The sequence below is a fragment of the Cyanistes caeruleus genome, chromosome 2 (assembly GCF_971803275.1).
Source record: "Cyanistes caeruleus chromosome 2, bCyaCae1.hap1.1, whole genome shotgun sequence".
Lineage (NCBI taxonomy): Eukaryota > Metazoa > Chordata > Aves > Passeriformes > Paridae > Cyanistes > Cyanistes caeruleus.
Window position 1 is genome coordinate 103,068,297 of NC_141702.1, and position 25,234 is coordinate 103,093,530.

At 43.2% G+C, this 25,234-nt stretch overlaps 1 protein-coding gene and 2 long non-coding RNA genes across 10 annotated transcripts in view; all 3 read right to left on the reverse strand.

The window, feature by feature from the left end:
- Positions 1 to 4,536: 4,536 nt before the first annotated feature.
- On the reverse strand, positions 4,537 to 6,445 carry LOC111926263 (uncharacterized). The gene is made up of 2 exons (XR_002862805.2): positions 5,987 to 6,445; positions 4,537 to 5,393 (listed from the first exon to the last, which is right to left on the reverse strand). It is a non-coding gene; the product is annotated as an uncharacterized LOC111926263 (long non-coding RNA).
- A 520-nt stretch (positions 6,446 to 6,965) lies between these two features.
- On the reverse strand, positions 6,966 to 7,938 carry LOC147655063 (uncharacterized). Its single transcript, XR_015283762.1, has 3 exons — positions 7,852 to 7,938; positions 7,147 to 7,244; positions 6,966 to 7,056 (listed from the first exon to the last, which is right to left on the reverse strand). It is a non-coding gene; the product is annotated as an uncharacterized LOC147655063 (long non-coding RNA).
- A 13,015-nt stretch (positions 7,939 to 20,953) lies between these two features.
- Positions 20,954 to 25,234, reverse strand: part of ENAH (ENAH actin regulator) — an 89,757-nt gene continuing 85,476 nt past the window's right edge. For all 8 annotated transcript variants that reach the window (XM_086878877.1, XM_086878876.1, XM_086878875.1 and 5 more), the window contains 2 exons: positions 24,762 to 24,819; positions 20,954 to 23,992 (listed from right to left, as the gene is read on the reverse strand). In XM_086878877.1, the coding sequence (XP_086735003.1) occupies positions 23,955 to 23,992; positions 24,762 to 24,819 (96 nt within the window). In that variant the 3' untranslated portion in view covers positions 20,954 to 23,954. The remainder of the gene's footprint in view (positions 23,993 to 24,761; positions 24,820 to 25,234) is intronic.

Consider the following 25,234-nt stretch of genomic DNA (forward strand, 5'->3'; position numbering starts at 1 on the left):
TATGGCAAACAGCGCCTAATGGCAGACTTCTCATTTAATTAAAGGAGAAATGATAGGATCATTCCTAACCTAAACTATACTAAACACCAAATTCATATTGAATTCTGGCACTAGGAAGGCTGACAGTTTTCAGACACTTCCGTGCTTAATTTTAACTGCAGAACCATCCCTGATGTTATTGCAATAATTATCTGTTCCCACCATGAATACGTCTGTAGTTCTTGAGTTTCACGGTCACAGGCATTCCCAAGGGTCAGTGTTCTGATAAAAAAAAAAAAGTGACTTAGATATTTAAAAAAAAAAAGGATTTCTGTTAGGACCAATTCCCACACAATGTTTGTTTATTCAGCATACAAAAGGAAACTGTACTTTGTTCTCCAAGAAAGCTGGTGGTGCTGCAGACATCATTACACTGACTGAGAGTCCCAGTAGGGAAATTCAGATGGCTCACAGGATATTTTTTCCAACCTGTACAGAGCTGACCAGTCCACCAGTCCCAGAGAGCTTTGATGAGGTTTCTGAGGCCAAAATGAGACTGCTGTGCACACACATCTGGCATTGTCATGAGCAGTAGGTGGCAGGATGCTGGTTTAAGATTCAGTGTAGTTAAATACAGCGTTAAATACAAAAAGCAAAATCTTGGGTGCCTGATACTGAACTGCATGAAATTGTTTCCCCCTGCCAGGTAGGATGGTCAGGCTGCTGGGGCAAGACCTTATTTTGCTAGCCAGAAGTGCACCTCAGTGATAACCTGACCTGAGCCCACTCCCCTGCGCAAAAACAAAGACACTTCCTGCTCCTAAGTACTTTGCATTTGTGCCAACAGGCAACATGACTCACTGCCTTTACTTTTAAATTGTGCTTTCCCTTCAAAATGGCTCTGGCTGACCTGGTCTGGATGGATCCTTCCTTCTACAACAGCCAGGCCTGCGGTGGTGCCCAAGTCCACCTGCTGGAACACCCACAGATCTTAACTGTGCATAACATTGTGCTGCACTGCAGTTATTTACCCTTTTTCTCACTTGTTTCATGAAGAAAAATCCACTGTTGTGTGGCTCAGAGGTTATTCCTGTAAAGCACTGGTGCTACTTGTCTTACACAGCCCTGGTGAAGGCACATGGCAGGAGGGCCTTGTGGTGCAAAGGCGATGGGGCAGGCAGGGCTGAAAACCACAGCAATCGAAAGATACCCAGCTCACTTGGTTACTTCTCCGTTCCCTTCCTCTCTGCTATATATAATGACGTTTCTCAGAGCACATTTCCCCCAGTTACAACCTCTACCGACATTGCACCAGCCTTTGGTGAAGCTGTGGTAGCTGCACATTTCCTGGCCTGGCTGAGCTCAGGCTCTGTGGAGGTGCAGCAGCCACCCCATCTTCACCTGTCACTTCAGCACTGAGACACCACGTGAGCTTTCACCCAAAGGAGGGAGAAAAAGATGAAATCCAGGTGGAATTGTGGAGCAGCTCCTCATGGCCAAAAAAGCTAGGACTGCTTTTGCAGGCTGCAGCAGGCAAGGCTAAACAGAAATCAGGAAATCATCCCTGAATCCTCAAGCCTTGCTTCAAAGCTGGAGTTTTACAGCATTTTCAAGTTTGACATAGAGTTGTTTCAGGTTTTTTTTCTGTGCATAAATCAGCATCACTTGGCTTGAAAATATGTTTTTCAGAAACACCGTAATATTCAGACCACTCATGCCAGTTTGTAGACAGCTATTGATCCAGCATCTCTCGTAGTTCCCCCCTTTCCCTGCAGCCCTCACTTCAGAAAGGTCTGTTTCATAAATGCACAAAGTCAGGGGAGGATTCTCTCATTCCTTCAAAGGAAAACCTTGGGGAAAAGCCTTTCTGTATATCCTTTCTTGCCTACATATTTACATTTCAGTGAAGGAACTGTGCAGGTCACCCAAAATGCAAACTTTGCCAGTGACGCTGCTGCTCTGCTGTTCATTTGGAACCCAGTTTTGCTTTCAAGTTCAAAATGAAATGTTTTTCTCTTCCTGCACACGGCAGCCAAGCACTCCTTGAGCCTTCTGAGGCGTAGCACGTTTCCTTTGCTGGGAGAGGGGAATTTCCTCTTTTCAAAGCATCAAACCCCTCCCCACACTGCAGTCTGTCCCTGGTTACTCTACACACCCTCTAAGAAAACTGAAAAAAAATGTGAAATACAACTTGTTTGACCACTTTGTATTTATTCAGTTGTTTTGCTTGTTAGTTGTATTTGTCTAAACTTTCCTTTCCCAGCAGGGGCATGCAAAAGGAGTTAAAATCATCTCTTTTAAGACCAAAGGGAGCCCAGTTTCTGCTTTGCTTCCCTCCATGCTCCCCAGGTGTCTGTAAGTCAGCACCAAAGATTTCCACTGACTTCCCTTTGCAAAATGAGAGCCCTGCTAGTATTTAGTGACTTATGCCTACTCATCCTCTTTCTTCTCTCTTTCCTCTGCCTTATTTTTATTAGCATGGTAGAGCTGTTTTGGCTTTGCCATAGCTTTTCATGTGCAGGCAAACAGACAAACAGACACAACTCTCAAGGGGCCTGGGAGGAATGGAGTCATACACTGGAGACAAATTGTCTATAACTCAATAGTTAAAACAAATCAGAGCTTACAGGCTTATAAACATGCAAGAAACTGTTTATAAATACATAAGAAATCTGTAGCTGCAAATTTATCTCATTATATAGGTTATATATTGCAAATAATCCCAAATACATTACTGCTACAGAATTCACAACTATACACTTATGCAGAATAATGTGATTCATAACATAAAACCCATGTGTTATACATATGTGTGTGTGCAACAGAAACACTTCTGAAATTTTATAATACAAAATTTATATGATAAAGACAGCTATGAGCCTTCTCTGAAATTCCTGAAAGTACTTTTTACTTGAAATCTGTTCAACCCTCTTAAAACCCAGTTTATAGTTTCAGCACATTCAATGTGTAAGAAGTTTGCCTGTGTTTCCAGAAGCCATGTGTTTGAGCCTTATTGTTTTGTTTCTCAGACAGGAAAAGTATTGTGTCCCTGGCATCCTGAGCAGCTGCTCCAGGGAGAGCAGTTCTGAGTTACAGTCTTCAGCTATGCTGCCTGTCACACCAATTTCTCCTAAGCTCCTGCAATTTACCCCGTTTGAGAACATGGCATAGTGCAAATGTGAAACAAAACACAAAAAGAAAGGGGGTAAAAAAGAAAGAAGAAAAAATAAGAAAAGAGGGGGGGAAAAAGCACTTCAAGCTTATGATTTTAATCTATTTGGTTGCTTTAATTACTTGTTTGCGTATTTCTTCCCAACTCTCATTATCCCATTACAAAGCAGCCAAACTTGCCGAACACCTACGGCAGCAGCACAGTAGCAGAGCTGAGCTTTCATGTTGTGCTCTGGATATATGTAACTCCATGTGAGGAGCAAAACAAACCCTCAGCCATTCCTGCTCCCTCAATTTCATGCTCAGAGTGCGAGCGCTGGGCTGCAGAGCACAGCAGGGGCACAGGGAGGGAAGAGGCAGCACCGTGCCCTTCCCAGAGCAGCATTACTGCAGTGACACCACAACCATACAGTTTCCAACCTGAAGTACTGGGGGGCTTAGATTTGGGACCATCCCCACAAGTTATATCTATATATCTATATATCTATATATCTATATATCTATATATCTATATATCTATATATCTATATATAGATATGTATCTATGTATCTATGTATCTATATATCATACATATATCTTTTTCTTTTTTTTTTTTTTTTTTAATACAAGCTGTTACCTCTCAGTAGAAATAGCTTTTAGAGGTATTCTCAAAGAAACCACAGACAGCAGGATCATGGCGAGCTGCCTCTGGGCTTCACCTTGCGGTCTCAGGGGATGGGTCCTGCAGGACCGTACAGATGGGAGGAAAAATTGGACAAGGCAGAGTGGAGAAACTCTATAATGAATTAGACATCTTTTGCACAAAACGCAGCGTTGGGGGTTGGGTGTCTTTCCTTTTGTTCCTTCTCACCTTTGGAATTTTTTTGCCCATTAGTTGCGGGGAAGCCTGATTGCTGGATCTTGTTGGGTGCCTGAGTAACACTGGGAGTTTGGGCTGGGCCCGGGGGGAAAGGGGAGCAGGGGATGGGGAGGGCGGGGGCAGCTGGGTGTTGGCTGATTTCTTAGGCTTCAAAGCACGATACTATCGGAGATGCTGAGGCTTGGAGAAGGGAATTTGCCATCACCCAGATGGAGCTGCTTCTTTTGCTTCTTCTTTTTCATCTGCGGGCCCCCGCGCCCCCTGTCCTGCGGGGACGTGCGGCAGTGCCAGGCACCGCCGCGGAGCTGCTGCTGCATCTCGCTCGTCCACTCGCCCGGGATTTCTACTCATTCCTGCCGTTCCAGCCGGTTGTTCAGCAGAGCTCCGCAGTGTCCTGTAGGAGCGCCGGGACTGACTGCCCGAGGGGTTTGTGAAGCAAAGCCTCTCCTCCATCCTTTCCCGTCTCGGCCGAGAAGGCTGTCACGGGGTCCCTGGTTCTGTTTTGTTGCTAATGCTGTAGTTATTGTTGTTTGTTTGCCTTGTTACACATACTAGTGAAGAACTGTTATTCTTATCCCCAGATCCCTGCCTGAGAGCCCCTTGATTTCAAAATTACAATAATTCGGAGGAAGGGGGTTTACGCTTTTCACTCCAAGGGAGGCTCCTGCCCTCCCTAGCAAGCACTAGACACTGTGTGTCTTCCAAACCGAGACACACAGCTACTTTATTCACAGCTGTGCTACCCTTGCAGTCTAGTCCATGCAGTCTAATCTAGGCTGTATTAGCTCTCTGGTATACAGGATACAGAACAAAATCATTTTAAAATAGCAGGGGTAAAATTAACACAGATCAGTTAGGAAGAATCTGGTTTTGGCAATGAGAATAAGACCTCCACCTATATTGGAGTACTATGCTGGTAAGAAACACGGGAGCATTATCCATATCCAATAGGACATTAAGACTGTGGGCTACCCCATGCCTCACTAGGATAATTCCTTGTTCCTTTGGAATACATATTTCTGTATGTAGTTTGTGTGTGATTGTCACTGAGCAGATCCCAACAGCCCCCTCACCTGTCTACTTTATGTGCCTACACTGAGGGCCTGCCTGCCTCGGTGACCTAGTGACATTGGCTGCTGCAGGCTGGCAGCTTCTTTTAGGCATGAACAGCCCACACAGTGTTCACTGCTTGGAAGGAAAAGGCATACACAAATTATTCTGGTTTCTTCCCTCTCCTTTCTTCAAAGTTGCACCTCTCAGCTGTCCCCTGCAGGACCAGGTTGTTGGAGGGTCTTGGCTCTGAGCTGCCACTCGCTGGGTTTAGGGGAGGATCCATCTTCCTGCTGCTTCCTCTCCTGGGCTATCTGAGGCCTCTTGGAGAAGCTTTCACAGAGACAAGAAGAAAGAGAGCAACTCTTACACCACAGTTTATTTTTCCCGATATCTGGACAGCCCCAGGAATTGTTGGGACCTTAAAAAAAAAAAAAAAAAAAAAAAGGCTTTGTTTCACTAGCTTGATAAATTATATTTTCCAGGAAACAAAGTTTCCTTTCCATTTTATCTATTGACATTGTAGCAGCAAATTCCATCTGTAACAGCTTCGGTGTCTGTTGCAACTCTCCCTTCAAAGACCTTTCATTACTAAAGCTTTCAGGGAATATTTATCACTGGATAAAATCACACAATTCAGTGACTGCAGAACCAGAATTGGGTAACTTCAGGACATGACTTCTGAACCTGCATCTACTGCTCTCTCAACATATGTATTTATTTTATCTTTTCTTTGAGGAAGCCATCTGAAAGCCACCTCAAGTACAACTTGAGGCAGACAGAGGTAAACCAATTTTTCCACGTTTTACCTAAACAATAGGATTTATTTCTTGTGTACATCTAACAAGCTGATGATACAGCAATGGGATGAGTTGAGAAATTCACTCTGTGCCAGTGCTATTAATATATTATTAACTGAAAGATACCTCCCAGTGTTGAAATGGCCTCACAGTTTTTTCTTTTCAAATGCTCTTGTGGGGATCAGAGATGTTCTCTGGTTGCTTTTGTGTCCAATACCAGCAGTCTGCAATAGCCTCTGGGTCTCACCAAGCAGCAGGTTGGCCAAGGCTGTGCTTCATTCTTGGATCCACTCCCCTCGTTAAAAATCCTTAGGAATCAGCAGTTCACATGTGTGTGCACGAAGCCAGACTAAAGATCAGGGCTGTGGGCAGGGTTTGCATCATTAGCAGCCCTTCCTGATGGAGGACCACACAGTACTGAGAGAGTTCAAGGTAAATTACACTTTTCTCAGCAAAGCCCTCGTCCACAGCGTCTTCACACACAAAACCAGAGGGGCTAACACTCTCAGAGCACAAGAGACTATTTACCAGACCCTGCCTTGCAGGGAGCACGAACCATGAACATGTGGTTTCTGGCTTGACAGGCTGCAATTAGACCGGGGGAAAGCAATCAGTGCAGGCTGTGACCTCTCACACTAGGTGTGTGTTAAACACATCGCAATTAGCATGCTAATTACCTGTGAGGAAAACTGCTGTAAGGCGTCCAGCCCTGCCTTCCCCTGGGAAGGGGAGAAAGTACTCGCTGGACACAAGGTATCTCACGGTATTCAACTTTTTTTTCCTATTTTCAGTGGAAGTGGATGCCACTGCTTGGTAGAGGGAGGACTGAACAAAAGGCTTGAATTTCTTCATTTTCCTCTATGTTTTCTTTAGTCACTGGCAGATCACCGAGGGCTCATCGGCTGAGAAAGGCAATGCTTCCTTGCAAAGCAGTTTGACCTGGCTGCCACCAAGGCATGGCCCAGGTTTCACTCCCTGCAGTGTTCTCCCGATGCACCCCTGGGCTCGATTCCAAAGCCGGGAGCCTGTGAGAGAATGTGTGTGTGTGATGTATTTGGGAGCCAGGGATCGTGCTGTCTTCCCCAGCACACAGCTGTGACCTCGTCCTGGCCTACTTTAGATGTTGTTCTTGGGCTTATGCTTCACTTAGCCAAGTAAAACCGAGTCTGATTTACAAGGTGCTGGTCTTTAACAGGCTGTTCAAAAAAAAAAAAATACCAAGGCTAAGATACTTCTCATCCCTGCTCCTTCTCCCTTCCCACCCTTGTTTGTGGGAAATAACTTACAGTATAAAATCTTGCTCTGATGCTTCTTCCATGGTCTGTTCCTTCCCAACCTGTACTTGATGCTGCTTAAAGGCCTCCAAGAGCAAAGCCTGCATTTGCTGTGCCACAACACCAGTGTGTTATTTACTATATGGTACTTCTGCAACATGGTTTTGATGACCCGAAACACAGAAATATTTGTCTACCACTCTACAAGAGTAATTTCAGCCTGTGGTGATAAAAGGAACCAGTTTTTGTCTGTGATTTCACAGTTGTGAGGTCAACTGTTTGCACATAGGCTAATGCACACGTGAAGATGCTGAACAACACAGAAAGGATTGGTCTTGTGCTTACTGGATCCACCCTCAGCTTCCACGTGGTGCCAAAAGCAGGGAAGGCTGCTTTGGCTGGAAAATTGGAGGAACTAATTGGGCACACTCTTTCATCAGGAAACGGCATCCAGCTCAGAACAGCATGCTTTGAACAAGCAAATGAATTTTTATCTGAAGAGAGTCCATGAAAACACCAGCCTTGAGGACCCCGAGGGATCTCAACAGAAGCTGCAGGTGCCGCACAAATCAAAAGGTACAGCATAAACACACAAGAATCTGCTCCTTTTGAAAGCCCAGGAGACTCCAAGGGAAACAGTTGTTGTAAACCCAGTGCAAACCCCCCTCGGCACCGTCACTGCCCCCACAAAGCGATCCCGACACCGCTGTGACCTACATTGCTCTTCCCAGCCGCGCTCCCGCTCCCAACGCGTTCTGCAGGGTGAGCACGCAGCCCTCGCCTCTCGCAGCACCAACAGCCAACACAGCATCATTAGTGGGTCTGGCAGCCCACAGAGCAATAATTGCAGGCATTATGAAGCAGCCACAGCGATGACAGGCTCAGAGGGCAGTGCCATAATCAAGGGAACGTATAGACGGGAACAATAATAGCATACGGGAACTCGGAGGAAGATAACAAGAGGGTTATTGAAATGTGCTTTGAGGAGTAGAAAGATAACTCAGATAGGAGGGAATCAAGCTGGCATTTATTTTAATTCAAATGCAATCTCAGCTATAATCTATACATTCAGGACTAGCTCTAATCCAGACTACCAACAGACCCATACACACCCCACTCTTTCACGTATGGAATTGAGCTAGATCGCTTCAGACCTCAGCTGCACTAGAAATATTTTAAAATGTGGATTTATATATTCAGGGGTAAATTTATCTCTAGAAGGTTTTTGTGTTGCTAGGCAAAAATGCAGGAAGCATTCTGATCAAACCTTAGACTCAGGGGACAGAATGATTATTTAACTTTCGATTATTGAAATACATAGAAGAGATTTTTAAAGCGTTGACAGTGTTCAGAAAATTAAAAGTTTTAACATACTGGAAGCTACACATGAAAAAACAGTAACATCCCTTTAACATTACACCTGTGGCCTCATCAGCTGCACTTGATAGCAACTTGTGCATATTTTGATTTTGGGGTGAGATACAGCATTTTATGCTACGGTCCAAAGCCTGCCAGGTTTTATTGTATCCCACTCACAGTGGGATACTTCTAGGTAAATATGCAGCAGGGCAGCATCAGTTCTAGAAGAACCTGCCTCAGAAAAAAGGAACAGAGGCTAGTTCCTGTGATTTTCTGGGTGCAGGTACACCCATAGTACGGTCATTTACTGCTTGCTTTCCTCCCGTTCCCCAAAATAAACAGCACACTCTAAAACATCACGTATTTAAATTCCTGTAATTCCAACAACCAGGGCAGGACCTTCCCAAAGCACAGCTAACCCGAGGTACTGGCAGCAGCCGTACCTCCAGGACTCCCCATCCATTCCTCCCCCTGGGCTGCGGGAATTCAGAGCCTCTTCCCCAGCCCTCGGATTATCCAGGAGAGCTTTGCTACCGAAAACCAGAAGAGACGCTGGGTATGGAAAGTGCGGGTGAGGTTGAGAGCGAGTTCACGGCTGGAGTTTGCAGGAGGGGCCAGACCCGGAGCGCGGCTCAGCCCCGCTCTGCAGGAAATGAGTTCCCCGGGGCCGAGCCTCTGCAGCGCCGCTTGCAACTTCATCCGGCCCCTGCTGGCCCCCGGACACCCCCCGGTGGCACCTGAGAGGGGTGTGGCGAGCGGCCAGGGGTTTTGTCCGGGTTTTTATTGGACTTTTTTTTGTTCTGTGGCCGATGAGAGCGCTGGCAGCGGCGGTCCCCGCGTCCCCCCGATGGTTTCCTGAGCGCTGCTCTCGCCCTGCAGCCAGGGGCTTCCCGAACAAAAGGAAGTTTCAAGTAATCTGTCGGGAATCGGCCCCCCAGATGGCAGGGCAAGAGTTTTTAAAAAGGAATATATTGGATTATTTAGGTCAGCCTTAAGCTGCTTTGTGCCTTTTGTTCTTCCGTTCCCGAGCAGATCCTTTGTAGTGTTCCCAGAGTGTAATATACTGTATCAGAACGTCGGTCCTGTTGAGTTGCCTTAATGAAAACCTCAGACACTGCTCAGACAACAATTTCTCTCTATTAAAATAGTCTGAGCTGTGCTGGGTTTATGCTGTTGCAGCTCTGAAATGTAACACTGAAAGCAGTTTGGTTTGCAGTGCACAACAGGCTTCATAAAAGTCCAGCAGTGTTCTGCTGTGTCATTTCTCCTGTGTTTCCTGCCCTAGAGGATAACTTACACATACAAATGGCACCTGAAACTCTGCAGAAAAAGGTAAGCGGTACTGTTATGCACTACAGCAGTAGGCCCATCTAGATAATTTAGTGTTTCACCCTATAATTATAAAACAAAGGTAGATATCTTCTACAGAGATCTGAAACACTGAACCCAAAGAGCATCTGTGCAGGACTACTATGCCAAGTCAAAATTTTCCCAGGGGAAAAAACATGTATTTCAGATGATTGCTTTTCCCCCCCCCACTTTTTTTGTAATTACTTATTTACTACTATAATAATTACTTATTATTTAAAATACATTTAGTGCCATTTTAGATGAAATATGCAGCTTGAAACCAAACATATAATTTGGGCCTTCAAAGACAGCCGTACCAGACTGCTGCTTTGAATTATACAACAAAATGAGCTATGAGGATTTTTAAGTTTCTATTACAACTCTTTCTCATTTGGCAGTGATTTTGCATATAAAGAGGTGTGTTAACTGAACTGAATGCATCAAATGCAGCCTTTTACATCACCTGGAGAACAGAGAGTCCCTTCTGCTTTTAAAGCAAACGCTGTGTTCTTTCACATGACGTGTGAGATTCAGATGACTCCGTATCTTTCCTGGTGGGGAGGCTTGGGGGTGAATAAAGCAGAGTTTTTCTTGTTTAGTTCAAATCACTGAATCTTTGTTTCCAAAGTGACTTCTTTCAGCACTTAGAACAAGGTCTGTCTCTGGTGGTGAAGGACAATTCCCCAGGCTTGCACAGTGTTTGAAGGGTTTTCACAGCAATCTTAATTCGAGCGTGATTTGCATGACATCCGTTCTCTCTTCCACACATGCACATCAGCGACTTAAGGCGACCTCAGAGAGAGCACACATCTGGATGAGTGCCAGGAAAACGCTTACACAGCTGGAGATGTGCTCAGGACCCTTCAGTCCCTCCTCTTGATTACATTGCTCCTCTCCTGGGACATATTCCTTCCTTGGACAGTATCCCAGTGAAGAGCATTGAAATTAACCAGCCTGACTAGGGAAACACATCTGCCATTTCTCATTTGTGGCAGACATCAAAGAAAAGTGGCTTCAGTTGGGCTGAGATGTTCTAGGACTGACATTGATTCAAGGAAAGCAAATTCTTAAAGTAAATAAGAACCAGTGGGTTTAGTCCATGATACTTAAAGCAAAGAATCAAACTCATAAAATGGACTGCAGGGAAGTTCCAGCTGGAATAACCCCAAGCCTCATCTAACCTTCATCTCAAAACAAGGTCAGCTGCTAAGGTCAGGCCTGCTCACTCAGAGATTTAAAGGCCCTTGATATGGCATTTTAAGTAGGTCAGCAGAACACTCCTTAGTGCCCGTGTTAACACCCAGCAGTCCCACCCTGCATCACATCCCTGCAAACGCTGCAGGTGTTAACCTTGCCAGCAGGTGCCACTGCAGGAAATTTGTTATAAAATACACAAAACAGTCAAGATTAAGAGTTTTTGTTACTTGGTACATCACCTACTCAGCAGCTTTCCAGAATTGCTTAAATCAGAAGCTGGTGATTGGAAAAAAAGGCCTAAGTGCCATATCACTGTCCCCCCTGCCAGGGGACTGAATTCTCTTGGGTTTGGTGCAGAAACCACAACATGGCAAAGAGTGAAGGTACAGCAGAAAGGCTGGGCACGACAGATGCTGCTCACTGCATTTAACCCTTTCTGGCAGGTGGACAATGAGTGACAGAAACATTGAGATACAGCCATGTTTGGAGCACCCTTCCTACAGTTTGTGTTGCCTGAATCCTGCGACCTGCTGGTGCTCAGGCAGCCTGAAGTATCCCAGAAGCATGGAATAAGCTGAGCTGGATGGTATCCATCAGGGTCACTGAGTCCAGCTCCTGGTCCTGCACAGGACATCCCAAAAATCCCACCCTGTCTCTTAGCTCCTTCCATAAGGAAGGGACTAGGGAAATGCTTGGGTTTTTTGTTAGCTTCTTTCTGAAGTTTCGCTGTGAACTGTTGGTTCTTGATACAAGAAACCTGGCCAGGCACACACACGGAAATCCAGCAATCAGCAGGCACCAGCAGCCACCTGTGGGGAAGATCAGGCTCCACCTCTGCTGGAGCACTTTCCTGGTGAGGCTCTCAGTCTCTGCACATCCTGACACTGCTCAGAGTAGGAAAGAGCCAGTAAACTGTCCAGACAACGCTTATCTGTCCCTCAAGAGGTGGTGGGAGAGTGGTGGGAGAACCCATCTGCTTTTCTTGGCCTACATTCGCTGGAGACAGACACTCAGTGACAGCAGAAGCCCAGCTGCTGGAACACTCCCGCCTGCTGCCAGCTCAGCAGCCTGAGAAGCCTTGATAAAGTTCAAAACGCCGCATGGGGCTTGGCAGTGTCAGCCTGTGACTTATCCAGGCAGCAGTTCACTCCAGCAGCCAGGCAGGAATCACCACACCCCAGCCACCCCCAGCTGCAGCAGCACCTTGGCTTTGTTTGTAATGAAACTCGTGGGTGTGGAGGTGGTGGTGGGAGATCAGGTGTGGTGGGTCATGTGCTGGCATAAAGGTTGGATGACGTGGAGGCAGACCTGCAAACTGCAGAGCAATAATTAAGGGATTGCTGCTTCTGAGGAGAGTGGTGGTGAGCACAGGAAGGCAAGAAAACCCACCTGAGAAAGGGGAATAGGAACAAGACAGACCCTTAAACAAGGTGTCCACACAGCTCCTGGACATCCTCTGAACTGAGGGAGCTTACCAGCTTCTGAACGAGGTGGAGAGGGACATAGGAGAGAAGCACTCACCTCCCAGCAGAAAATTCTACCCCAGGTTCCTGGATTTTTCAGAAGGGAATTTCTCCACAGGTGCATCCACAGGAGTGCACTCCTTGTGTAATGGAGCCTCTTTCCCTTTGTAATCTCACTAATTTCAAGTTAAATGATTAAAACATCCTTACAAACAGCACCCAGACCACCCACCAGCAGCACAGCAGCCAGGGAATTGGAACAAATTCTTTAGGATAAAATGCAGCCCAAAGGCTCTTCTTGAGCAAATAAGGCCCCCTCTTGTCAAGCCACAGTCAGACAGATGAAGGCTTCATCCTCTGGAGATGCTGTTTCTCTCCAGTGCTTTGTCTAGGCTGGGCAGTTTAGAGTTGGAGGCCTAACCAAGATAGGAAAGCTGAGATGGTGCCAGTCCCTCCTGGAGCTGTAGGTTTCCTTTAGGGCTACCAGCATGACCCTTGGCATCTTTAGCTCATGACTTTTTCCTGTTCCCAAGATGATTTCTTCCAGTCACAGGAAAAGAGGATGTCTCCTTTTCCTCAGCACCACTCCTGAGTTACTCCTTCATCACTCCATGGTCAGAGCAGACTTTCAGGCAGATGTAGATGGCATCTGTTCTGCAGCAAGGTGTAACCCCCCAAACACACCCCACTGTGTAGCAGCACCAACATTCACTTAAAAAGTAGTATTTCCAGGCTCCTGTCAGCAACAACTCTCACTTTATCAACTCCCCAAAGCCTTTTTTCCCTCAAACTCCCCTGGCCATGGGATGGTACCATCTGTACATCTCTGTTCTGAATACATGGGCAGGGTTAGGAGCTCACAAGACCATTTTCTGCTAACTTTGATTAACTCTGTGTTTGTAGCACACAGAGACATTGCCTCATGGCAGGAAATAACTCAAACCGCAAAAACATTTCCTTTTCTTTCTTTTTGTCCTGAAATTTTAGCAGCAGGTTTTGGGGTCAGCCCCTTAGAAATGTAGCAGTATCATTCTCAGGCTCATGCTAGAAGGTAAAATACTTATTTTTTTACTGGGTGATTATTTGAAGGATGGTTATTTTTGCCCTTCAGAAAATTCTACCTGAATGTAACACCAAGAGCTGAGGTCCAGTGCCACTCAGTCACTGGAGTAAAACAAAAGAAGCAGAGGAATCATTTAATAAAATCCCTTAGAAGAATGAATGCACTTGAGCAAAACCATCACTAACATGCACCAACTGCACATTTGGCAGAACTGAAGCAGCAGATGCAGATTTTCCCTTTTCCCCCAACAACTATTGGTGTTTGATTGTGCCCTACCATCACCACTTGACATTTTAACAGTTTTTTTGGAACATGACACAGTATCTGTGCATGCTCAATACAAATTTTGGTCTATGGGCAAAGCACACTAAACACACAGGGTACATCTGGCTGTCCAGAGACAGTAGGTTGTCTCATCTGCATCTTTTTTGCACTCGAGAGAAGTGGAAATTGTTAATTGTGCACTTAAGAGTTCAGATTTATGGATTGAAAGCCTATCATGAATTAAATTGTTTTGCTAGACTAAGAAAAAAGCAGATGCTGATGCAAATAGTGGAAATACCCTAAGTTTCTTGTGAAATCCCCTGTGTAGTTTGCTAGGAATATTTAACCTGAGTATGGAAAATTCCTTTTAAACAGGAGTCCTTGCACAAGCAAAACTTTGGTTTTGAATGAGAACAAAAGGATCAGATCCTCTAATCAAAATCTATTGCCATGATTTACTTTGTGTTCATACATAGATTTTCTTTGGACAAATGTAAGAGAAATGTGGGTATGGATGGATCATGTAGGGAAACTCCACTCATTTCCATTCTTTTCTAAGAAAAACACACCGTAAGACAGAGAGGCTGGGAAACTACAGTGATATCAGTCATTTCTTGTAAGAAAAAAAATAAAGGATGCAATTTTCCTTATTGCTGTCTTGGTCCAACACTGCCAGTGAACCTTTTGTCTCTATCCCACACAAACTGCCATCTCACCAATTCCATTATATCCTGAGACCTTGGAAAGATCTTTGATCAGCTTTTCACTTTAAACAGAATCTTGCGTGTTTGGGAACAGAGGTCATACACAGGAGCATTTTCTCCTAATGGTTCCATTGTATTTTTCTCTGAAGCTGGTATAGTGTAAACACACACACTTCACCATTTGTACCTTGGTTCCCACAGACCTTATTTTCCTTCTTCATCAGCTCCAGCTATTTTATACCTTTCCCATGACACAGCACAATATTGAGCATTGGAGCGGAACCACCCTGCCATTCACTCCTGCTGCTGCCTTTGCAGGGGGATTTCCCAGCAATAATTTACTTCTCAATGCACGATCACCTGAGCAACACTCCAGACTGAGCATTCCAGAGGGGTATTCTGTAGGATTTTATTTTTAAGTTGTATCCTTGATACTGAAGTACTTGGATGTTTGTACTGCTGTGTCCTGAGGCTTGCCAGGTGTTTTTCCTGCTTGTCCAATGGCAAAGAGCATTATGCCAAGCAGCACAGTCCACACCACCTGCCTCCTCTCTCCTTCCCTCCACAGCTCCAGACTATTTTCCATTCATTCCAGCATCACTGTTTTTGGGTAACAACAGAAGAAGACCCTGTTGTGGTGGGAAGAGAATGAACACACCACTAACACAGGTTTGTTAATAAACCCCCAGTAAAATCCCAGGGAGGAATAGGTTTTCTGGAACCTAAACTTTATTACTGATAGCCAATAACCCAAATCACCTTGGTCAAGTGTCATGGTTTAACCTCAGCTGTCAACCAAGTACCACACAGCTGCTTGCTCATTCCTCCCTCGGTGGGATGGGGAGGAGAATCAGGAAAAAAATAAAGAGTAAAAACCACCAAACTCAGAGGCTGAGGTATTGATAGTACTACTACTAATGGAGAGAGAAAAAAACCCCAAGGGAAACAAGTGATGCACAACACAGCTCAGGCTCTGCTGTGAGCTGAGAAGAACCTTCTCAGTGAGTGAGAGGATGCCGAGGGAGAAGATTTAGGAAGTCTGGAGGAAAAACGTCAGTCTATATTCATGTGTCTACCTTTAAAGGTGAATTTAGGCTTTAAAAGACCACAAACAGACTGAACAGTCTCCTCCTGCCTTTTCTGAAGCTGTTTTTAAGACTAAAATCACTTTGTGGAAATTATTCTCCAGAATCAGAAGGAAACAGTTCCATTAACAGTTCAGTGATGCTTCAGCTGCTCCAAAGGGGATTTTCAAGGGGAAGAACTGAAATTAACTGGAACATGAAACCTATATGCAGTTCACAAAATACAAAAACAGTTTTTAAGTCACAGTTTGCAATACAGAATCTCAGTCTGGCTGTGATGCATCTGTGCAGCACTTCAGTGAAGTTTTCCTCTGGGAGCATGAGCTTTGGCAATTAAAAATCCCTTCTGAGATAAATCTGTAATGGGAGAATTTTCATTCCCTTTAAAGCAGGCCTGTAGCCATTTCTGAAATTCTAGTGAGGAACCTCTCCCTAAAAAGGACTTTCCCTTACTTGTTGCAAATTTAGTGCTACTAAAACTCAGTAGCAGAGCTCCAAATTCCCTCAAGGCTTGCAATGGTTGCATCCCTCTGCAACGCCTGTTCCAAACTGCATTAGCTGGAGATGCCATCCAGCTCCTTGCTCAAAAAAGAGCCCTTACTTGTCAGTATCTGTATCTAGAGCTATTCCAGCTCTCCAGCAGATCACCAGTAAAAAAAAAAAAAATTAAAAAAGGTGCCATTTCCTGCAATTCACATATTTTATTGCTTAAATTATTTTTCATAGATGCATAAAAAATGCTGGGCAGTATTTACGGGATTGTAGTAACTACAAGACGATTACATCTGATGGCTGGGAACATTTCAGACTGAAAAATCCCAAACTAGTATTGACTTCAGAGAAGCTGAGAATACTCAGGGCTTGAACATGAGCAATGTTTTTCTTCCTGATAGCTGAGAGCACACAGGGAAACCTTCACGATTTGGGTCCAGTAAACAAAGCACAAACCCTTTTGCCTTTAGAGTAACATAAAAGATAAATTTGGTCCTTTTATTGACTTATTTCTTATTGACTTATTTCTCTAAAGGTTGCAGGTTGACACTGAGGAAGAGCAATGACTTCATGGCAATGAAGCTGTCCTTCAGCAGATACATAAAATTTAATTATTACACAATGAAAAACCCCTGATTTCCTGATGGTGCTCAGGGCTTCAGGGCCAGGCTGTGCTGGATCCTGCAGTGCTCAGCCCGAGTGATGTCCCTGCCAGGCTCTGCCTTCAGACCTGAACTCATCTCCCTTTATGCTAGTCAAATATGTAAAAAGCATGACTATGGTTATGTAGTTCACCTCTAATGAAAAAAAAAAAATCATAAAAGTGAAAAGTAATGCATCAAGAAATTGCAGTAATTTTGATGCATTCCCCTTCTCTTATTCTCCTCTGGCTTTCCCCACACAGTGCTTGGGAACACACGAAACCCAGATGCTCTAATCAACATTAATTGTTTAAACCATGCTAAATGTGCCACCATCTTTGAAGCCTTTTGCAACTCTATTCCTTCCTTTTCAATGAAGGAATTTGCATTTTTGGCTGTCAGAATCCCTCTCTTCTGCAGTCTTCTCATTTGCCTACCACTGCTGTGGACTTGTGACTTCCCTACATACTTGCCCTAAAGGTGCAGCACCCAATTCCTTCCCTAAGTGAACCAATAAATTGTATAACTGTCACATTTTCAGCTTGCAAGTTATTTTGTAAAAGTCCTCCAAGACTGCTTTTGTTTTTATTTTTTTTAAGTAATTTATTTAAAGAGTACTTGAAAGCTGTCACTGGTATGCAATGTGTTCCCCTTCCTTGTATTTTGAGATCTGTGTGGGCAAATCTTCTTGTGAAGATTTCGTGTAATTTTGCCACCACAGATTCACAAATGCTCTCCTGACTCCAGAGTACCTGAGAAGAGCATTGAAATCTCTGAAGGATTTTGTTTTCCCCCCCATGTAACAAAACAACCAAAGCAAATTTTAAGGCCTCACTCAGCAATGCTGCCTCCAAAAATATCTCAAGCACACATGGAGCTGCCAGGATAGGGAGATACCCCAATCTCTAGCTTTGAGTATCACTTACCCATCTCTTTAATAATAGGCTTTAGGGTGAAAACAAAAGAAAAAGGGTGACAAGCAGTGGATTTCCTTTCTCTGCTGGACAAAGGCCTCCTGATCATCAGACAAAGCCTGAACCTTCACATCCACAGTGGACTGCACTGGAGACACAGCATTTATTAGGCACTGCACCTCCCAAGTCCTGAACTTCCAGAGTCCAACAGGATTGAACTCCTGGGCATGGTGGTCACCTCCTCCTCACTTCACCAATCCCAGTTTTCTGAGTGCCTGACTCCAACTTCTCACCTCTGGGAGGTGGAACACATTAACTGGCTCTGTGACTGAGACATTCACTCCCACACAGCTAATAGGATGGAAAGTAAGAGCAGGATATAAAAAAGGTTCTCACCTCTGAGAATCCAAACACTCTGGCCGCATTTCTGTCATCACTCACTCTGAACAAGTGAAGGATTTTTCACTTACCCCATAAACTCCTTGATGAACCAACTCCATCAGCACTGGGCTCCTTGGACCCCTCTCTGCTTCCTACACTGCAGTGTTAGCCTGGCACTGAGAGCCAAGCAGAGCTTCTCTCATTAGTGGAGCAAAGATTACCGAGCAGAATTGGCCTGGCACTGGCAGAGAGAAAGATTTCAGTCTAAAAGCTGTGTACAATTCTGATTCTCAGCTTCTCCAACTACAAGGCTTCCTGGCAGTGACAGACACCCCTAGATCCAGTCAGGATGCATTTTTTTCCTCAGGGGGGCTTTTGGGGCTGGTTCTGCAGTATCACAGGGCTTACTGGGCTGTGTAGAGTCTAACAGGTTTCACAATAACAGGACTGGGGAAAAAATGTCAAATAACAGAAATTTTTAAAAAAAATTTTTAAACTTCCTGTTTAAAAAGTGATGGGCAAGCAGCCTTCAGACTGCCCAGAAAGCCACCCCTCCTGACTATCTCAATTTGTGGATTCCATCAGCATCCAGAGTAGGGTTAAAAGCTGTTTGTGTTTTCAAGCCTCCTGCATCCCTGTTCATTCCAGCAGCATCCTTCCCTGCAGGTAGCCTGAACGCTTCCAGAATCCCTTACACTCCTCTTCCTGTACCCACTTCCTCAGTACTTTTTTTCCCTCTGCCTGTGTCAGCAGGACAATTCCAGAGAGTCTGCAAGGGAAAGCAGTTCAGCATACTTAGAGCACATTAGCACAGACAACTTTATTGCTGAGTTGATGTTGTCAGGGAATAGCTGGAGGCTTAAGTGGCTCCAGCTGGTTGGTGATGAAAAGTTACATTAAAGATGGTAAATATCAGATGATGATGGGAGATCCCTTCCAACTCCACTGTGCTTGAGCAGCTGAGGGAGAGACCTGCAGTCACAAAGAGAAGTGAAAATGTCACACAGGTGACAGCTCTAAAACAGGCTGAGAAAGGTGGTGCCCATCACTGAGTTGCAATGATGGCAAAATTATGCATCTCAGAGAAAGTATCAGCTTGCAGCTGCCACAGCCAGAGCAGCAGCACAGCCCAGCTGCAGCAGCTGCTCCACATCTTCTGCACTGAAGAGTTTATCAGTAGGACATGAGAATAATATTCACTAAGATCCAGGACAACAAGCTCTACAACACAGATGTTAGAAAACACAGTTATATAATGACAGAGTTCAACTGGGATCCAGTTATAAAAGGGAGGCAATTTCCAAAGGTCCTTGACTTTCAGCATCACCGTGACAACCAACAACCCAAGGAAGGCCCTGAGCAATGGAAGGTGCTGAGTACCAGGTATCCTGCAGACTGGGCTGTGACTGTAAGGTTTGCCTGAGCTCTTCCAACATCCAGAACCATCCCTCCTCTGCCATATCTTGGAAAATTACATCAATTTCTATTGCACATGTTTTTAACTAAGATTATATACATAGACTGACTTGAATATATCTCCTGATGTATCAATTTCAACAGTCTCATTGACCATTTCCATAGTGTTTAAATAAATATTAACTCCTGGTAGGTCCTTATAAAGACTGACTTAAAAACATGCTCTTCTGATCATGCAAATACATGTTGTGACAGTATTGATTAAACATACTACTTCCCCCTCCTTTAAGATTCCAAGATAGCATGTAAAAGAAGCCTCATTTCTCAAAACCTAAGAGAAACAATTTAAGTGATCTTTAGCCTGTTTGTCATGAACTTTGAACTGGCCCCACCCAGTTCCTCTAAATCACCCCTTTTTACCCTCTATCCATCACCTCCTACCCAGCAACAGCCTACAGAATCAAGAAATTTACAGCCTTAAAAGGAACTATTAAGTCTTTGGTAAAAAGCCAGTTTGGGAAAAATTTTTCTTGGTTCCCATCTTGTTCACCTACTGAAAACTGAGGGAATCCTCTTGATTTCTCATTTTCTTTGTATAACTAGATATAAAAGACATTGGCAAGAAATACTCAGCATTGGAACTGAGCCAAATTAAACCCTTTCAGAAGAGCCCATGAAAATCCCCACTTTGACCAACCACAGACCATCTCCCTTCTTTTTAATGCACAATTTTAAAAAGTAGCTACTATCCGTATCTTGACACCGATGGACTGAGTTGGTAACACTATTAGGACATTTACATCAGAAATGTTTACACTTGGTGCCTAAACACTGCCCCAAGAACAGCAGACCATTTTAGAATCTAGTGATAATTTAATTTAAAAAATCCCAAACCTTTAAAACTCACTAAGGTTGGTGCCAAACTTGGCACTGGGACCAAGGTTTGCCAAACAACAGCAGCAGCCAAGTCAAGTCAAGGACATCTGAACAGCTCTGCTCAGTATTCTGCTCTAAGACAAATTGAGCAAAACTGTCCTTAGTGCACAGAAGCCTCTGATGATCTGCCATGGTAGGTTTGCTTTATTACAGGTATTGAAAATAAGTCATGAACATAAAAGCAGCAAAAGAAGTCAGACTGACTGCAATTATTTCCCCCCCTTGTCTTTCCTTCTCCCTCCCATGTTCTCTGTGGACACAGAGACCAAAGTGTGTGTATACCATGTGAGAATGTAAATTACATCGTACATTTGAAATGAATTTTAATTTATGTACAGCAGTTACCATTCATGAACGTACACAGTCCCTGCAGTTACATTCTTTATAAGGTTAAGTCTTCACTGCTCTCTACTGGACCTTCTGATGGAGAAACAGAAAGGAGAGGTGGAATCAAAGAGTAAGGAAAGATCACCGTCATTAAAAATTTGGGGACTTTGAGTGGTAAATCTCTGAGGGTCTTATACGAGGTTCCAGAAATAAATGGTGGCAACATGTATATATTGCAATTTTATTTCATTCGCTCAAACAAAACGTTAGCATGTAAGAAATTTAAAATGACACAATATGATAAAAATAGCAGAGAATGAACTGAGAAACTAAAAAGAAGGTAAACCTAAATGCATGAAAAGTCAACATTCATTAGTGAACAGCTTCAGTCTTTGATTGACACTTGATAACTTTAAAACAACGAACTGGAAATCATTATGACTGTCTGAAGAGATTTCAGCACCAGCACTAAGGGTTTTACATTCAGTTGGTTTGCAGTTGACTCGGTAGCCACTTGTCTATAGTGCAGGTTTATCACAGGTCAGATCACAGTGTTGAGGAAAGCAACGCCCTCCTGGCATTAGGAAGGATCCCTTAAACTGCCCTCAGCTTAAGACATCCATTGTACAAAAGCACAGAACCACCACAATATGGTTTTTAAAGAACTTAGTCACCAGTAAGCAAAATAATCGTAGCTTCTGCAGTTCATTTTCAATACTGAAATCTCTGGAAACGGCGCAACTGTCAGTAGGTCAGGAAATGTCTACAGTAATCTTTAATTCAATCAGATTTTCTGGAAAGAACCAGTTCTTCAGACTGGGATTACAGAAAGTATGAATGTAGAAGCAGCACAAAAAGACAACAACTGTTCCTTTTTCTTTTAAACAGAAATCATGTTAATTGTAGACCAAGGCACAAAACGTTTAGTGCATAAGCCAGTTCCTTGCACAATCTAGAAGTTCAGCCTTTAATTTTGGACCACTTATAGCCATCCATGCTATTCCACTATGTAACTCCTGAACCCTCCTAGAAACGAATCAAACGTGATTTCTGACAAGGGTAAACATCCTTACTGCTCAAAAGTCTGTGTAAAACAAAAAGCTACATCAACAAAGATGAAAATGCCTCCTCTTGTTTTGAGAAAAAACAGTACTTGACAAGCTTACTATGGATTTTTTCTTTTGAATGCCTTCAATAAATGCATGCAGAAAAGTGATGTTGTTTCTCCTCTTTATTGAAAAAAAAAGAATAAATGGAGTTAGGCAATATTTCCACTGTCCTCTTCCCTTAAAATCTGAACCTGTAAGATCAGGCAATGTTTGAATGGGAGACAAATTTCCTATTGAAGCCTTTCTGAAGCTGTTAAGTGCTGTTTTGCTTTGGTGCTCAGCACTCTAGACAGTCTGTTATTGAAAACATCTGTGCCACGAATGGAGCTGCCTGTACTCATAAGCAAATCTCTCCACAAATTGTAGGTAAACTTTTCTTCTGGATCAGCACAGATCCCAAAGCAAACACAGCTTGGAAAAAATGGATAGTGCAAAGGTAATGGGAAGATTTTGATCCATATTCTTTGTCCAAAGCACTACAGAGCCAATTTGCAGAATTTCTATCCCACTGAACTTTACCTCATTAAAAAACAAAATTAAAAAAATAAAAATTTACACTTGTAAGATTGAAAACCCTGGGAAAGAGAGAGGTATCACCTCCCCTAAAAATGATTCCCAAATTGTTGAGCAAAATCAATGGCATATCATTGCTGGTTTTTTTTTTTGGGATTTGCATTGTGTGGAGCTGCAGGGGTTTTTCGTTGGTTTTGAGTTTTTTTGGAAAGGAGGGTGGCGGATAAATTAGGAGGAGAAGGGGCCATTTACTGTGACCTGATCGCTGTCAGGTAACTACTGCTGTTCTGTTTGTTCTACATTAAACAACCAAAAAAAAAAAAGTCTCAGAAAAGAGTGAAGCAGAGGGTCATGGTGAAAAGGTGAAGGACAACGCACTTACACAGGGGCACCCTCAGCAAGTCGGATGCCTACAACATTTTTTCTCTCACCGAGAAACGAGTTTGGTTCACCTGGGAGTTTCAGAACCATACTGGAAGTTATTACTGAATTTCAAATAGAAAACTGAAAAAAGATACAAAAGGATCAAGTACCTGGTTCCATTAACATGGTTACTGATAAAAGTCATGTTTTCCTCATTATTACACATGCATGTAAGATGAAGAAAAAGTGTAGAAAGTAATAAAAATGTGTCACCTTCCCCCTCCCTCTTCCCACATCTTTCTGGGCATAAATTAAGCCTTACAAATGAAAAGGCTACTCTGTGACATGCAATTTTTCTTTTAATTAAAAAGCTGGCTGTGTTGTGTTACATTACAAAATGTCCACATGCATAAATCTAAAAAAAGCCCCAAAATCTACTGTAAATCTACAACATACTAATGATTTACATTTGACTGCTGATTCGCTTTATGTCGAAGTCTTAGATTTGGTAAAGCATCGTAACAATGTAGGAAGGCATCTACATCTTTAAACTCTGGACTGTATTTGCTTTTTTTTTATTTTTTATTTTCCTAGAAAATTGCATGAAGGCTAACTAGAGAGGCTTCCTATCATAAAATTCCAAAATCTTGATATGTCATCACCGTCTAGGTCATCCTTACTTACAAATATTGCCCTTTAAAAGCACACATCTCTAATTGTTCCTTGTCTTGTGAACCGAACCTCTACACATCTGATCTCTTAAATTACTCATGGAAATGTCAGATATGATAGGAAGACAAACCTGAGATACATTTGAAGTACAACAGTATAACTTGCTAACTCCTTCATTAATAAAGAAAACCTCTCTGAAAAGCCTTCCCAAGCTTTTCCCTGTTTTTTTTTTTGTCTTGACAACAAATTCTGAAACATGTGCAATTTTATCTTGACATGAGTAGACTTCAAAGCACTGTGATCTTGTCTGATAGATGTAGGAATTTCTGCATAATCATTACAGTAACTTTAAGAGTCTTTTCCACCCCGCTGTAAAGGTCAGAAAAAAGCTGCAAACTAGGAGGGGAATAGCATTATCACCAGAGTGATGTGTCTGAAGCTTTTCAGAATAGGTTGTTCCTCCCTCCTTCCAAGTGTCTGTCTGTCTGTCTCCGTTTTCTTCTAACAGCTCACAAAACGTAATCAGTTTTATATCAAGTTAAAGAGTCACATCGGCTTAGTACGAGTCTTTCTATGCAGTGTTGGACTTGCTGAGCTCCTGCCTGATAGCTGCAGAGAGACAGAGACAGAGTTAGCAAATCAAACAAAGGGCAGGAAGCTGGAACACAACACTGACCCCTCAAAGCAGGCTCATCCTGCTCTTACAGCAGCCCCATGTGGCTTCAGACAAGCTGCATTATCAACCAGGCACTAACTTTTTCTTCCTGTAAAATTTATGTTGGAATCTTAATTTTTAGTTCCCACTTCCACCAAGGTAATACATCATAGACAGAGTTTTATTTCATTCCTGACAGGTGGACCTTTAATATTATGCTTTCTCAATGATTTCCCTTAAGTACAGAAGACTACACAGGAAAGTAGCTTCTGTTAAAATAAAAATGAAAACTGTGAGAATTCTTTTCTTTGACTTTTATGTTACAGATCAAAGAGGTAACTGAAAGCTGGAAACACAATTCTCCTCTGAATGTTACTAGTTTTGAAATACATGCATGCCTCAGCAGCTCTGGATTATTTAAAAATAACCCACCTACCACCACATGATACTAAAGGTAACTTCAAATCACTCGAATACAGCATCACTTCAACCACTCTTCAAAGACACATTGGTGTCAATGTTTCACTAAAACCCCCCAGAGAGAAATCACTGAAGCACATCAATTGGAACAGGTCTGGTACAAGTAGGTTTGCCACCAGATGAAGAACAAAGCTACTTTTACCAATAAATCACTGTCAGGCTACCAATATATTGTATTTACATTTTAGAGCACCTGCAGCTACTCTAAAACTGAGCAGCAGCAGTGAACAGAGCAATACTTACCATCAATGAGTTCTTCCTTTAATTTTGTTAACTCCTTTCTCATTTCATCTAAAATGTCCTAAAATGTGTCAGAGCATAAATAACAGATTAGCAAACAGGTTAGTTTTGCCACCTTTAAATTTCTGCAGAGACAAATCTAGAATTCTCCCACTACAATCCTTCCCATTAATCCTTAACCCTTACAAGAGGCATAGCTTCTGAGTTAATCCTCAAAACCTAAGGCATCCCTACAAGATTATTAGTGCAGGTACAATGCAGAAAAAAACAGTCTCTAGAAGTGCCACAAATTGATTCCTGTAGAATTTATGAAAGGAGAAGGGAGAAGAGTGAGAAAGCTTTGCTAGAGGTGAAATATGATGTGGAATGCAAAGAAAGGTCACTAAACACCACAAGCCAAGGAAGTATTCCAAGGAAAAACAAACAAACAAACAAACAAGAGTAATCAAGGTATCAAGGTCCCAGTCCCTGTGGAA